General features: G+C 37.0%; 1 protein-coding gene across 1 annotated transcript in view; it reads right to left on the bottom strand.

Moving 5' to 3' along the window:
* Positions 1–13,166, bottom strand: part of cpdb (carboxypeptidase D, b) — a 28,130-nt gene extending 14,964 nt beyond the window's left edge. Inside the window, exons 1-12 of the mRNA XM_067375422.1 lie at positions 12,567–13,166; positions 10,559–10,761; positions 10,329–10,471; positions 4,816–4,982; positions 4,392–4,735; positions 3,723–3,914; positions 3,471–3,653; positions 3,302–3,384; positions 3,061–3,151; positions 1,899–2,044; positions 1,626–1,795; positions 1,267–1,536 (exon numbers count right to left, since the gene is read on the bottom strand). Of these exons, the coding sequence (XP_067231523.1) occupies positions 1,267–1,536; positions 1,626–1,795; positions 1,899–2,044; positions 3,061–3,151; positions 3,302–3,384; positions 3,471–3,653; positions 3,723–3,914; positions 4,392–4,735; positions 4,816–4,982; positions 10,329–10,471; positions 10,559–10,761; positions 12,567–13,162 (2,588 nt within the window). The 5' untranslated portion in view covers positions 13,163–13,166. The remainder of the gene's footprint in view (positions 1–1,266; positions 1,537–1,625; positions 1,796–1,898; positions 2,045–3,060; positions 3,152–3,301; positions 3,385–3,470; positions 3,654–3,722; positions 3,915–4,391; positions 4,736–4,815; positions 4,983–10,328; positions 10,472–10,558; positions 10,762–12,566) is intronic.
* Positions 13,167–16,462: the final 3,296 nt, after the last annotated feature.

The raw sequence follows: 16,462 nt of genomic DNA, 5'->3' as shown, positions 1-16,462 counted from the left end.
TTCAAGTTACACATTACTTTTCATTTCACAACAAAATATCTAATTTATTTTCAAATAAGTAATGCAAGTTACTTTGTTTTCCCATTTATTGACTGGCACCTCTCCTGTCCCCATGTTGAGAGAAATCGGGAGTAATGCTGTGTTCCAGGCAACCCGTAACCTGCGTTTTTCCAACCTTCTACCCGTGAAAGTGCACTGGAACGGCAGTCAAACCCGTGACTTCCCACCCATGAACTCGTACTACATCGATGTACTCCCAGTTCCGTGCTCTGACATCACATAGCCCGCGAAACAGCAACGGCAGCCCCTACGGATGCGGTGTTTATGCAAGTGGTAAATGGTGAGAAATAGACTTTAGGACAATATAACGTTGAAATCAAATTAATAATAATATAATAATGATAAATAATACACACACGATTATGTATTACAATGTTATGTGTCTGAAACGATTGTAAATGAGCATAAGCCTCGTACGTCCACCATACTTGTTTGTTTACATCAAGCTACCACAATTCTTTGAGCTCAGACAGTTTGGCGTGACTTGCCTGGAACGCTACAAAGATGCAAGTCGTGGTTTGAAGTCATGACTTACGGGCTCAAAAACCTGCCTGGAAAGCAGCATAAGTGCAGAGGCGTTGTGCGTAAACATTATGGTTATTGTAGTTCTAGACTAAATGTGAGAATGCATTTACTAATCTCACAAGATTCAGTATTCCTCAACATTAATAAAATAAGTGAAATGCATTATCAGAATATTACACAAACCTCCAGAGTTAAAAAACGCATTAAATGAAACAAATGTTAAGTATATTTTTATGCATTTAATCTTACTTTATTTGACCAATGTATTTGCTGTTGACCTTCGATGATTCAGTTAAACCAGAAGCAAAAATTTAGATTTTTTGTTTTATTGGTGAAGTAAGCATTAAACTTTCTTCTCCTGCATCCTATTCTGCAATCCAGAATGACAGCACCTTATTTCAATTCTGGTGTGAAAGGGCCTTTACATTTTCCCAAAAATAGAACTTTTTGGTTTTATATATATATATATATTATAATATAATATAATATTATATATATAAAAACAACATCATCTCAGGTGAGAAAAAGTAACGCAAAAGTAACAACGCTTTGCTTTTCTTAAAAAGTAACTAAGTAACGCAATTGGTTACTTTTTAAGGGAGTAATGCAATATTGTAATGCATAACTTTTCAAAGTAACTTTCCCCAACACTGATAAAGACACATCTTCAGGTTTGCATACCTGTATAGATGTGTGATGTGAGGGAAGTTTAAGGCCAGTCCTCTCAGGAACTCGGAGCGTTCCCTGTAGGTTCGGTACTGTAGGGTCTTAGCAGGTAGAAGGCTGCGGACCAACTGATCCAGCCCGCCAGGGACTAAAAGCTGCTCTACCAGATTCTCAAAGTCCTTCTGTTCTCCTCCAGATGGATGCAATGCTTTTCTGGTCAGCTTAAAGTTCAGCTGCTCCATCCGAGACTCCAACACCCGGACAGATGCTGACATTGGAGTATAACTGGGAGAAAATGGCACAACAAATTTAACGGCTGACCCATTTTTTTTAACTGGCATTATATTCATTTGTTGTGAAGGTTAAGGTCTCACCCTGGAGCAGAGGCAGTGAGATGATAAGAACCAGGAGCCAGGGGTCTCCAGTATTGTCCTGTGCTGCTGGTGTGGACTTGATGCCTTGAGCCTTTCACCACGACTGTGGCATTACCAATGCCTTTGCCAGAATGACCATCAGTCACCATACCCCTCACAAACAAATGAACCTGAAATACGAGACATCACACAAACCATGTAAATGTTTAAACAGAATACCTCCCCCAAAAAGACAATGTCTTGTTCATGATGTCAGGATCAAGAATGAATCACCTGCTGTATAATCTGTAAGATCGCTCTGTGATTCTTCTCCCAGTACTCGGAGAGCAGCTCCTCTGGTGGGAGCAGCTCACAGCTCAGACCAATGTTAATGGCTAAAGTGTCAGTGCCGTGATACGCCCAAGTCAGCATATCAGTTCCTACCATTATGCAGAAGGCAAGAACAATGTTGATTTCTGTGTGAATCAGGATATTCAACATAGAAGAATATGTTCTGATGAACAGAAATATAAGACAAAATATAATAAAAAAATAATATTATATTATATTATATTATATTATATTATATTATATTATATTATATTATATTATATTATATTATATTATATTATATAAAACTTTTTTTTGAACAGTACTTGTTCACTACTTTTGAACAGTAGTGTGTACTTTTTATTATTTTATTCAGCAAAAACATTAAAGGTGCTAAAGAGGATTTTTTCGTCGACTGAGAATCCAAAGACTGTTAGTGAGTTTTTGAAATGAGCGCATGCGTACGAACAACCCCCCTCCTTCACAGCTCATTTCAAAGGAACACCTCCCAAAACTCGTGCACGAGTATTGGAACACGAGTGTTTGCATGCGGCGCCTGTGGAGTGTGGAAAGTTACTGGAGCGCGCAGCCGCTCGTCTCTCACAAGGAACGTCACGGCAGTGATTGACAAGCCAGAGGGCCAATCGTTTACACGATGATCGCATAAACGATTGGCTGATGTTTATAAGGCCCTACCTCGTAAACAGATGATGTATATTAATATTATTCATTTCAGTGCACCTAATAAATAGTCTTTTATCAGTTAGTAAACACAGTTTCAAGTAATATTGCAAAAATGTATAAAACAAAACATCCTCTTTAGCACCTTTAAGGGACAGAAAGCTCTGATTTCATCAAAAAGATCTTCATTTGCCTTCTGAGGATGAATGAAAGTCTTATGGGTTCGAATAATGATGCTGAAAATTACGCTTCGACATCACAGGAAAAAAATTACATAAATTATATGTAATTTTAATATATTTGATACAATATATTAAATAGAAAACAAGAACAAGCATTTAAAAAAAAAACAAAAAAAAACAAAACAAATCGTACTGACCCCAAACTTTTGAAGGGTAATGTAAACTTTTTTTTTTTTTTTTAAATGTTGACTTTTCAGTCTGACCTGTGGCTACTGGACGATTGTGCTTAATGCCTTTTTTCTTTCTGGGTCTTGGAACGTCACAAGCCTGGGGCTCTTGAAAAGCCTGAGATTGCTGGAACCAATGAAACGACAACAGTATTGGACAATTTGAGTTAGACATTTGATATACATATTATAGAAAACTGACATTCTATGAATCAGTTAAATTAAAAATGTCAAAAGTTACGTAATTGATGATACATAAAGCATTCAAAATACACACCATATAATAGGCTTTTGCAACGGATTTAAACATGTACTCATCAATGCGGTCAAGGGAACTCGGATACACGACTCCCCTAAACCCTAGAAACAACAATGGCAGTTCAGATATGTCATTTAAAAATGTCATTAACATTTTGAGACAAACTTAAGACTGCCACTTTCTGTACCTCCACGTATACTTGCAGACAACACAAAGGAGTGGGCCTTGACCCAGTTTATCACTGCTCGAGTTTCTGCTTCAACAGAATTCCTCGATTGTGACTGTTCAGGGAAATTCGCATTCAGGTCAACACGATGACTATTACGGTGTCCAATAATACTCAGGTCTCCCGAGACCCGGCCTTTGTGAGCTACGAAAAAAAATCAGGGTAAATACAGAAGAGAACAATTAAACAACCTGCCACTATATTTTCTTGTACCTTTTAGTGCCAATTCAAACCCATCTGGGTTCATGGAAGGCATGATGTGAATTCTTGTGCCATTGACCAGACGTGTGACCAATGGATCTTTGCCATAATTGCGACACAAGTATTCAACCAGATTAAGAAGAATCTCACGACCGATAAACTCATTTCCATGCAGGTTACCCACAAACATGACCTCTGGTTTGCCTGGTTGAAGTAAGGAGAGGTTATCACTAGACATATAGACATATTAAATGTACACTACTAGTCAAACATTTGGAATAATTAAGATTTTTGTTCTTGAAAGTCTGTTATGCTCAACAAGTTTGCATTTACTTGCTCAAAAATACTGTTAAAGTATTTTTAACAGTAATGTTTTAACATTAACCCCCCCTTTTATTCCACTGATGGAAACCTGAATTTTCAGCATCATTAGTTGTTAAGAAATTAGTATTTTTGATTAAATTTAAATACTTTAAAATTACATTGAACAAAAGTGACAGTAAAGACATTTAACTTCTAAAGAAAACATTATTTAAACAACATTTCAGAATGTTACTGTTTTTACTCCATTTTGATCAAATAAATGCAAGAGTATATAAGGGTTAGGAAAATTATTCCTAATTTTTGACCCATAGTGTACAAACATATACAACATAAAAATCTGACTGTTTGCAACTGCACCTTGCTGATCAACACCAGGATTGGTAGATATCTCCATCACATAAAGATTCCTGCCCTGCACTGATTGTCCAGCAGAGTTCAGATCAGTGATGTTTGGATAGACGGCACTAAACAGTTGCAACAACATCTCCATTTCATCATAACTATGATGTCGGAATTTCAAAGTCTGGATTGGATATGTTGAGGTGGGAAGCCCTAGTGTTCTCAGATCTTCATTGGTTACTGTATGTTGTTCAGAGGGATCTAACATTAACATTTCCTCTACAGGTTTCTCAAGAGTAAAGTTTAGCAGTGTGGCTTTGCCTTCAATCACTGGCACATTCTTAACAGTATTTGAAAGGTACCTGAAGGAAACATGAAAAATTCATTAAATTGAAATACTTCCATATCATCATTTTACATTTATGCATATACACATAATCACCCAGGTGAGCTAGCAGTGATGTCATATCTTCCAGGCAGCAGCAGGCGATAATAATCACCAAACATCCAGGTTGTGATGTTGTGATGAATTCCAGAAACAAAGATTGTGGCATTTGGGAGGCCAAAGCCTGATCTGGTCATTACGAAACCTCTCACACCAATATGAGCCTTGAACAGAAACAAAATAAGATTTGATAATCAAAAAAAAATAAATAAATAAAATAAAACAAATAATAATAATAATAATAATAATTCAATTTCAATTTCTTTAGAAAACATTTTAAAGAAAACTGTCAGCCAACAATAACTTCTAAATCACGAAGACCAAAGCAAAAAAACAAAATCCTAATGCCTCGATCATGGGCTGGCATATGCAAATATTGGGGGCGTACACCCCGACTGTTACGTAAGAGTCGGTGTTATTTTGAGATTCGCCTGTTCTTCGGAGGTCTTTTAAACAAATGAGATTTAAGAAGGAGGTATATAGAAGTATATAAGGAGGAGGAAACAATGCAGTTTGAGACTCACTGTATGTCATTTCCATGTACTGAACTCTTGTTATTCAACTATGCCGAGGTAAATTCAATTTTCAATTCGATGGCACCTTTAAGACTTCTCTCTATTCCTTAGTAAAAGTTGGTCTCAGCAGCTTTGTGAATAGGTTTTAAGAGAAAACTCTTAACTAAGAACTTTTATTGCCATTTAGGAGAACTCTTAGTGGTAAGTAGGGCTGGGTATCGTTCAAAAATTTTCGATACCGAGACGATACCGATACCTTGACTTCGATACCGATACCTAAACGATACCTTTTTCGGTACCAGTTTTAAAAAATCTGTTTAAACAAGATTACATAACCTCAAAAAAACTTTGGTTTTATATTTTAACTTTGTTGACTTTTTATCAGACTCAAAGACTCCTGTCCTGAGCCACTGCGGGGAACAAAAAAAGCACAAATTAACAAAATTTACCCAACACAATAAATCAGTGCAAATAGTTTTAATAAAGTTTAGTTTTCAATGCAAAAAATTAAGTATGTGAGGCTCTTTTTAAATCACTCAGCAATTGTTCTTCAAAAAATTTATTATTATTAACAAGATCAAAGCGGAAGTAAGAGTGACGCAAGTTCGTTGCGTCTTACCGTGAAATAAGAGTTCTGTGTCTTCATTAAAATCAACACATTAATGATTCATCTCTCATCCACCCGCAATTAATTTGAATGTTATTTTTTTATTACTTGGACCGACCCGCAAATTATCCGCAGTATCAGGAGGACGCTGATACCCCTTTTTCAGCAGAATTGTTCGCGTTCTGGAGCCAGAGGCAGAGCCTGTGCTCGTGCAGGTGAACGAGCCTGTCACGAACCGGTCGCGAGTTTCCATAGACTTGAGGGAAGAACGCTGATGTAAAGCTGCTGTGTGTTGTACCTGTCCATAACTAGTCTAAAAAACATTGCGCGTTCCGCTGTTTCTGCAGGCAGTGCTACACTTTTGTTTTCTGTTAACAGTATCTGTAGTGAACCGGCTGCTCACATAAACAGCCGTTTCTCACCCGTCCATTCGGAGATAAACTGAAAACGAAACCGTTGATTCAATCGCCCTCTCGCACATTTAGATATAAATAACAATGTAGCGCAACGTTACTTGCTCCTCAACGAGACAGCGAAAGCATTTCTCCGCGCCTCTCCTCGATCGGCTCCATTCTGAGGTAGCCTACCGAAATTTGGTACCGAATGACAAGACACTTTTCGATACTCGGTAGTATCGAGGCAGTTCGATCGGTACCTAAAAAGTATCGAGTTCGGTACCCAGCCCTAGTGGTAAGATAAAATGTTTTGTGAATAGAGGGTATGCATCGACATCACTTTCCTGCCCTCAGCTGGACTGAGTGGCACAAGAACCTGCGTGACTGGATTTAATAGGAGAAACTGTGAAAACGGAGTAAAACAAACGATTACACTAAAGGTTGGACTCGAATGTGTTCCTTACAACTTGTCATATAAACCTAATCCATGGATATTGACATGCAGCCAGGAGTCGTGTTTCCTGACATTTATATGTGCCTGATTTCGACGCCAGGGAAATACATTAAGCAAATCTGCCTTTAAATATTTTATATAAAAACAATATAAGTAGGTCTAAATCTCATTGATCACTTATATCAATGTTATATCGTCACATTGTCCAGCCCAACACATATATAATTTTATAGTATAGTTTGTCAACAGGGCCGGATTAACATAAGGGCTAGGTGGGGCTGAAGCCCCAGGGCCCGCGGGTAGAGGGGGCCCGTGATTGGCTGGAGGAAATGAGATTGACAAGTCATAGGTGGTTGATTTGTGTCTAATAAAATAACAAGAAAAAATTATTGGAAAATGTGCCTGACTGATAAATCATCGTCCAATCAAAATCACTTTACAATTCGTGCCATGACATCGGGAAACGCCTCTTTGCGTTACGCTATGGCATGTAGACTAGAAAATTGGCCTTTTTTGCTTTTTCAGCCTCGCTGGTGTTCAAAAAATGATTAAAAAAAGTGATAGTGGTGCGCAAAAACGGACAAATAAGCTTGAAAGCGAGAAAAGGGATGCTAATCTTATAGCAAAAATACCAAAACTAATTTCTTCGGTTCACATAAAACATCCGTACCAGTGGAAGACTCCGCGTGCAGCGGCAGCTTACAATTATCTTCACCCACCGACACCGTCGCCGATCATGCTTTACACGTTGAAGAAGGTGAGATAGCAGCTGCATCAAGTTATTATTCTTATAACGAGTTAAGCCCTATTCGGATGGATGGTAATTGTTTCTCATGAAAACGTAAGGTGTTTTCAACATTTGCAGGGACGAGTCGATTGATTTTATTGCCGTTTGAATTCAGAATGTCAGTGTTTTTCTCTCATCATCATCACCCGTGTAAAAATCCAGAATTAACATTCCTACAGTTTTTTTGACGAACACCAATGTCGTGTGACTTGTCTCCACTATCTGCCTTTGAAGCACATTCTATCAGTTGCAGTTCTGGTGCCTCCATCCGTACAACTCGACCTCGACACATTCACATCACACGTTAACACAGCGGTAGAGTTACTCACGGGACACTGCACTTATTCGCAATCACAAAAGTTCTTTATTTGCATGTGCTTTAAAGCCCTGCCAGTTAAACATGTAATTCGTGCGCTGCGCTTTTTCTGACCCCATACACCCGAAGCGTGCACACACACTTAAGCCTGTCAAACAGCACCTGACTACTGGACTTCATCTTTCGCGTCTGATTGCGCCACAATACTGTCAAATACACAAAAGGTTTACATAAACACAGTTGGTTATGTCTGAAGTGAGTTGAGAAAATGGGACGCATGCAGGTCTTAAAGTGACAGCGTCCTAATAGTTAGCATGCGGACCGTTGTCCTTAAAGGGATAGTTCACCCCAAAAATTAAAATCCTGTCATCACATACTCACTTTCAAGCTGTTTTAAACCTGAATGAGTTTCTTTCTTCTGTTGAACACAAAATAAAATATTTTGAAGAATGTGGGTAACCAAACAGTTGCTGGTCCCCATTAATTTCCATAGTAGGAAAAAAATATATATAATGTGGAAATCACTGGGGACCATCAACTGTTTGGTTACCCACCTTCTTCAAAATAGTTTATTTTGTGTTAATAAGAGGAAAGAATTATTGTGTCAGCAATATATGCAATACAATTTTAAAATATGTTAAATATTTTATATGTTAAATATATTTTAAAATATGTTAAATAGCATGGAATATTTAGTGTGCTTGTGCTTATATAAAATGATTTGATAAAATGAACTTTGTAAAAATATAAAAATAATGACAATAAAAAAAAAAAAAAAAATCTTGTGGTACAAGACACTGTGGCATGGCAATCATATGAAAGGGGGCCCTTGGTGTTGCTATAGCCCCAGGGCCCAATGTGTTCTTAATCCGGGCCTGTTTGTCAATGTCGTTTATTTAAAAACCGATGGAAAATATTTAATTGGAGTTGTCAACATAATATATAACAATACAATATATAGGCTACGCTATGATTTTACCTCAAAATCCAACAATTTGACACAAAATGATTACTGCAAAGCCATGTTTATCTGCTGGAGTCAAGTTGTTTCTGTGAATTGCAGTGATCCATTTGCTTCTTTTTCTGTAGCTTTTGTCTTTAAATATATACCTCAGGTTTTGTATCAAAGTTATTTGTACAGTCAGTCACAAAGGATGTGTTGTGTGTTTTTCGCGACATTCACGCTGAAAGCCAATGCTGCAGTTCAGTCTTTGTGCCACTCAGTGGGCGTGACCGCAGTCGTAACGGTCGACAATGACGTCATGTGCATACCCTCTATACAGCCCCTGGTCAGTTAAGTAGCAGAGGGGGTTGTTAATCAGTTTCAGCTGCTTTGGTGTTAAATAAATTAACAAAAGGTGCACTAGATGGGCAACAGTGAGACGACCCCAAAACGGTTTTACAGGTGGAGGCCACTGACATTTTTTTTTTTTACCTACTCATCTTTTCTGACTGTTTTTCACTAGTTTTGCATTTGGCTAGGGCCAGTGTCACTACTGGCAGCACGAGGTGATACCTTGACCCTACAGAGGTTGCACAGGCAGTCCAACTCCTCCAGGATAGCACATCAATAAGTGTCATTTCCAGAAGGTTTGCTGTGTCTCCAAGCACAGTCTCAAGAGCATGGAAGAGATTCCAGGAGACAGGCAGTGATGTCTCACACTTATTGAAGTATTAGCGCGAGACATCACTTCCGTTGTCAGAGCGCGATCAGGCCTCACTAAGCGAATGCTGAATGCAGTTGGACATGGTGTTTTAAGGTAAAAACAATGATATAAATACTGTTCGGTTTCTCACACAAACTGATTGTTTCATGTCTTAGGACATCAATGTGTCGTCACAAGCAGCAGGGTTTGTCTGTGCAAGTTTTTTGACTCTTATAGATGGAGTTCCCATTGACGCGCATTATACGGCTGACAGACTGCAACGGTTGGAGTTAAAAATCATCATGTTTGTTGTACTGAAGAAACAAAGTCACCTACATCTTGGATTCGCTGGGGGCAAGCAGATAAACATCAAATTTTCATTTTTGGGTGAACTTTCCCTTTAAGGCAATTTGAGTTCTTGTTAGAAGGTCCTCAACCGAAGCACATGCTCGACACTTAACCAAATTGGTAAATGGTTTAATTATAATAACTAGCTTCTGGTAAAGGCCTTACACAAGTCGAGTTCTGGCCGAAGAGTGAGCTCTGACTCAACGTATGACGTAGGATGTAGGAGTAGCATAAGCTTAGATGAGAGTAGACACCTCTAGCGGTTCAAGCTAATAAGGCTAGGCAACAAACTAAAGCTCCTCAGACATTTCTTTTTAAAAATTCTCATTCAATTTGATGAACATGATAAAATTAAGTTAGATGAACTTGTCTTATTCAAGTAAATTGAATAAGAATTTAAAAAAAAAACCATTTTACACACTAAACATTCCAATCAACTCACTTTCTGCATGTAGGTAAGAAGGGCCTCCTTGTTGTTGGTCCACTCTGTGAAAAGCTGAGAAGCCAGTGGATACTTGCAGCAGCTGAATCTGAAAGTGACTTCAAAACAGTTCCCTTTGAGGTAGTTGAAATCCTGCATTCCCCCTGCGCACACACAGGACACCAAACCAAAGCTCAATGGACTTTCACTTAGTTAAAATACCCGACTTTAAATGTCCAACAGTTTGATACCATCTTCAAAGCTTTTGTTGGGATCAACATGACAGCCAGGATTGTCCATCCTCATTATGGGATGATTCTCAGTGTAGGCTTGTGCTAAATGGTGAAAGAGAGCTTCATCTGCTGTCAGCCCTGAGCTTGCAGAAGAACTGCGGTCATCAAAAGGGAAGCTGGCCATCACCGAGCCCCCATGTAGACTACCAGACAAGACAAACCTTGAAAAGATTACAAAGAGCCAGAAAACCTGGTAAGGAAACACTTCTTATGAACAGATTTGACTTGTTCTCTCGTTTCTGATCTGAGATTTTCACATTACAACACTGAATAATTCAAGATTTATTTTTCCCAGGCCAGTTTCTCTTAAAATCTAGTTAACTCTGAAGTGAATTGAGTAATTCATGTGACTCCGGTGGTTTAACCTCATTTTTATGAAATGATGCAAGTGTTTTGCTTGCAAAAGAACGTAATTTCCCAATCTATTTACAAAATATTAATCTCCAATGCGAGTTCACGAGAGCATCATGACGCATGCATGTTGTGTTGACGCGAAAGCAGACGCTGAGTGAACATGCATTGGAGATTAACCCTCTATGGTATGGTGTTGCCTCCAGGAAACATAGTCTATTTTAGTTTGTTTTTAATAAAATAAAGGCACCAATTGATTGATCAAACATATCTCAAGACAGAATAACTCAAATACTAATCAATAAAAATGCAAAAAAGACCAAAACATGACCAAGAGGGGTCCGTTTTGTGTCTTGTTTTAGCACATGTGCACATGATTCCATATTTTCTCCATTGGAAAGTGCTTTTTTCACTTGTTTGTATCCATTTAATCAACCACAAAAAATTTGAGTCACGTTCACTGGCAAGTAAAGTATTTTTTAGGAACTTTATATATCATAAAATGTTTTAGAGAAAATAACAAAAAACTATGTTGCCTCAAGGCAACATTGTACCATAACGGAATCGCACAAGGCCATACAGGCGTAATGGGTTTGAATACAAATGTATCATATTTGTAAGGAAAAGAGTTAGAATTATCTAAATATGTTGCCATTTTCACATGATTTTGTAATGCATTTATAAGAATACTAATTCACCAGCTATATCTGCATATATTATGATCTGCACATTTTCTATAGTCCTTTAAAAAGGTATAAAACACAGGTAGCAAAGCCAGTTTATGAAGGTGATAAGGAGTTAATGAGAGGTCATAATGTGATGAGGAAGATGAAATCATATGACAATCCATCAGGGAGAGAGTGAGGGTGAGAGAGAAGATGGAGATGAGGATGAAGATGAATATGATAACTTGATATAATAACATAAAGACATGATGGTTTGGTAGTACTTGTGTTCCACTATGGTACAATGTTGCCTGAGGGCAACAGCTGCATACAAAATGTTACTTTTTATTAAATATGAAACTTTTAATACATTAAAATTGATAAATTTGTTTAAGTGTCTAGTTAAAGAAGTTGATGTTTTCAATAAATACATTTATTTTTTCTACATGAAAATGCCAAATGTTTAAATTTTTCCATTGTGGTACAATGTTGCCTCGAGGCAACAAACTTATAAAAATTAAATAAGTTAAATTATAAAAATGTGTGATATTGTTAAAGTGTCCAATTTTAAGCAGGAAAAACACTTTTTTCCTCATTGATATCATATTGCATAGGCCTGCCAGAGGGTAAATATTTTGTAGAAAAGGTTAAACCACTGGAGTCACATGGATTACTTTGATGTCTTTACTACCTTTCTGGGACTTGAAAGTGGTAGTTGCGTAAACTGTCAATGGAGGGCACAAGCTCTCAGATTTTATAAAAAAAATATCTGAATTTGTATTCCGAAGATGAAAAAAAGTCTTACGGCTTTCGACCTAGGAACGATGTAAGGGCGAGAAATTAATGACATTAATTTTAGGGTGAAACATTTAAAACATATTATAATAATCCATGCATGATGATCATTGCAGTGTACAGAAAATATTAAAATTACACAGCAAACAACATACTTTTTTTCAAGAATCCACCTCATGACAGCCGTGACTTCCGGTGTATCTGAAGTCTTGCTGGAGGGCTCATCCAGGTCCGGGAATTGGAAACTCTTGTCGAGGTCATAATGTTTGGCATTCTCGCGGCCTTCAGCGCTGCCAGTGCAGTCACCCTCCACTGCCCGCTCAAATCCGTCTGGATTCATGCTGGCCATTATATAAATGTCAGTCCGGTTCACCAGCTCCGTCACTCTCACATCACGGCCATACTGAGTCAACAGGTACTCAATCAGATACACTAACACCTGCCTTGATAAAGCCTCGTCCCCGTGGATGTTTCCCACATACTTGAACCTGGGTTTGCCCGGTACGTCCTTACTCGGATTAACTGTTATTCTCATGACCCAAAGCTCCCTTCCCTCGACAGACTGTCCGATGCTCGCGAGGTTGCAAATATGCGAGTATTTCAGAGAAAAACGCCGAAGACGATCGGTCATGGCGGCGTAGTTGTAATATCCCCGGTATGTTTCTTCGTTCACTTTGATGGGGCGTCTCAAACCAAGCATTTGGTGCGGAACTATTAAAATATGCGGCAAAATGAGCCACAAAATATGCATTGCGCGTTTGTAGTGGCTTGTAAACAATAGTGACTTTTTTTTTTCTTTCGTCGTTTTATTGTCTGTTGTTTTTTAGTTGCGCCATTACAAATTGGACATCACTTTGTCCTCCAGCGGGCAGGTTAAAGCCATTTAATCAAAATTAGGGACACTAATAGATTCCACTTGGCTTAATCAGTAGGCTATAAATTGGTGTGCACAGGGTTAAACCAAAACGATTAAACCACTGCCATTTAAGCTGTAGCTGATAAAATGTCTATAACATTTTTGACCATCAAGATTTTAAGTTAAATGTATATATTTATAATAAAGTTTATTTTAATTGGTCAGAATTATTAAAAAAAAAAAAAAAAACATTTTAGTCACCTTTTAGCTTTTGTTTGCAGCTCCCTTGCATATGTAGGCCTACAAATCACCTTTCCAGGTAGTCTCAATAATATATGCAAAGACAGAGAGTCTTGCATGAAATATGAAGTCACGATAATTGCATATTTGAGAATTGTGCATGTGAAAACATAGTTCAGAATTGTTTAAAATAGAGCGCAGTGCACTGTCACACTCTATGATGTGGTTTAAAATGGCATGTTAAATACCAAACATTGTTTTTTTTAATATACTTATACTTTAAATAAATTACATTTGTGATTTGTTATATATTATTATTTATATTATATTTATATTATATATTTTTATGTATTATTATTATTGATTTTAAAATAAATTTTTTATATTTATATTTCTATTATTCTTGACTATACCCCTTTTGTGTATGATAACACTTATTTGTAAATGATGTAATTGTAAACGGTTAGTTCCTGTCCTTGATTCTGATTGGTCAATAGGTGTTTTATTCACTATAAAACACAGCTATGGCCGCTTCACCCAACAGCTCTGTGTATCACTACACAACACCCTTGGCACCACAATATAAACTGTATGTCCTCAATTGATATTTTTCATTGAAGCTTACTTTATTATGTAAAAGAGTGTTGCGAGAAAAAGATCAAGTGAGCGAGTTTATTACCTGCATTCAGATTTAGCATTTTCCTTCAGGTCAGTCCTATGTTCATGATAAAAAAAATCAAATGTCCGATGTATTATCTTGTCCTTTTAACAGTTAAGGGGTTTTCCCGTGACTGACAGAGCTAGTCAAAGCATTTATCAGTTGCATCTTGTTCCGTTTTCAAAACAATTCAGTCTTTTCAATATAAAAGCCTTCGCTACTGACTGACACACTCATAAAGACAGTCTTTTTAGCCGTTTTATAAAAGCAAATAGGTACTCAAGGCTAGTGCTGTATCATGAAAGGGTTGCAAGCACTCCGCTGCACATCGTGCCTAACAACGCCCTTCAGCCGTGACTTATTCACGATACAGCACAGCCTCTCGTACATTATTGCTTACATAATTTAAATAATAATAGTGGTAAGATTTTATTTTATGATTTATTGCTTTTAACAAATATTTTACTTATATTTTTAATATTTCTGATGTGTGTATGACATGTATATGAAAATAATTAAAGGTGCCCAAGAACGTTCTTTCACAAGATGTAATATAAGTCTAAGGTGTCTCCTGAATGTGTCTGTGAAGTTTCAGCTCAAAATACCCCATAGATTTTTTTAAATTAATTTTTTTAACTGCCTATTTTGGGGCACCATTAACAATGCACTGATTTACACCCGGCGCCGCCCCTTTAAGACGCGTGCTTCCTGCCACACGAGCTCTCGACTATATTACAGCGCTTTTTCAAAGTTCACACAGCTAATATAACCCTCAAATGGATCTTTACAAGATGTTCGTCATGCATGCGGCATGCATGTGTCGAATGTGAGTATTTATTTGGATGTTAAAAGTTTTATTCTGAGTTAGAAAGACAATTTACAAATATCAGTAAAAATATCATGATATCATGGATTATGTCAGTTATTATTGCTCCATCTGCCATTTTTCGCTGTTCTTGCTTGCTTACCTAGTCTGATGATTCAGCTGTGCACAGATCCAGACGTTAACTGGCTGCCCTTGTCTAATGCCTTTTATAATGTTAGGAACATCATGGGCTGGCATTATGCAAATATTGGGGGTGTACACCCCGACTGTTACGTAACAGTCGGTGTTATGTTGAGATTCGCCTGTTCTTCGGAGGTCGTTTAAACAAATGAGATTTATATAAGAAGGAGGAAACAATGGAGTTTGAGACTCACTGTATGTAATTTCCATGTACTGAACTCTTGTTATTCAACTATGCCAAGATAAATTCAATTTTTGAATCTAGGGCACCTTTAAATAAAATTGATAATTTGAAAATAAAGTTGGCATTTCAAACTTAATTATTATTATTTATTGTTTATTATTGTAAATTATTGATTATTAGTATATTTATATTTTTTTTTAATAGAAATTAATTTATAATTTATTGGTTTTTAACAAATATTTTAGATTTATGATTATACCCCTTTTGTGTATATAGGTCAATCATACTACACATATAGGCTACACAGCATACATGCTGGGTTGTTTCAACGCACGTTTGGGTCAGATATGGACAAACCCAACTTTTGGTTAAAATTTTTAAATTAGATTTTAAACCCAATGTTTGGGTTTGTCAATATTTGACCCAAACATGAGTTGAAACAACCCAGCATTTTTTAGAGTGTAGGTTAAGATTTGTTTTGATTTCTTACTGTTAAAATGTGTCAGTCTGTCACTTATCTTATAATTTCAGATCAGACATTCATTTATGTATTGTTGGAATTTTTTCTTTGGACCCTCTAGTTCCCTCTTGTGGTCACTGAGGGTCCCCAGATTGACCCTAATGCAACTGTAATTTAGACATTTTTCTTCATTATCACTTAGAGTTGATATTGATGGATGCTTGAAGAGGCAGAAAATACTCTTTACCATTCCTATTTTTGTTGTGTTTCTTACATTTATAATGTTCCACATTATCACCTGTCCACTTCACTCAGTCATTTTGTTTTGTGGATAAAGCAGCATCTGAAAGGTAGTTTAGTGGATTACAATTTTTAAACAAAAATACTTCTGCACATAATTGAATTAGAGGTCTTTCTATGTTGATATAGATAGAACAAAAGGCTGTCCTTGTCATGTTTTAATGTAAATTCTGACACATTAAATCTTTTGATTTCAAATTTTAATTTTAGACAATTCATTACACCTTCTCGCTTTATGCTCATCTGAAATTGACTGATGTGAGAGTTGAATGTTTGTCCTAATGTTCACTTAAGGTCAGGAAAGATCCACACACCACAGTCAGCTGATATCAAGTATTCTGTTTTTT

Source organism: Chanodichthys erythropterus, chromosome 22, assembly GCF_024489055.1.
Source record: "Chanodichthys erythropterus isolate Z2021 chromosome 22, ASM2448905v1, whole genome shotgun sequence".
Taxonomy (NCBI): domain Eukaryota; kingdom Metazoa; phylum Chordata; class Actinopteri; order Cypriniformes; family Xenocyprididae; genus Chanodichthys; species Chanodichthys erythropterus.
The sequence above is the reverse complement of the archived record's forward strand: the minus strand, read 5'-3'. Positions and strand labels throughout refer to the sequence as shown.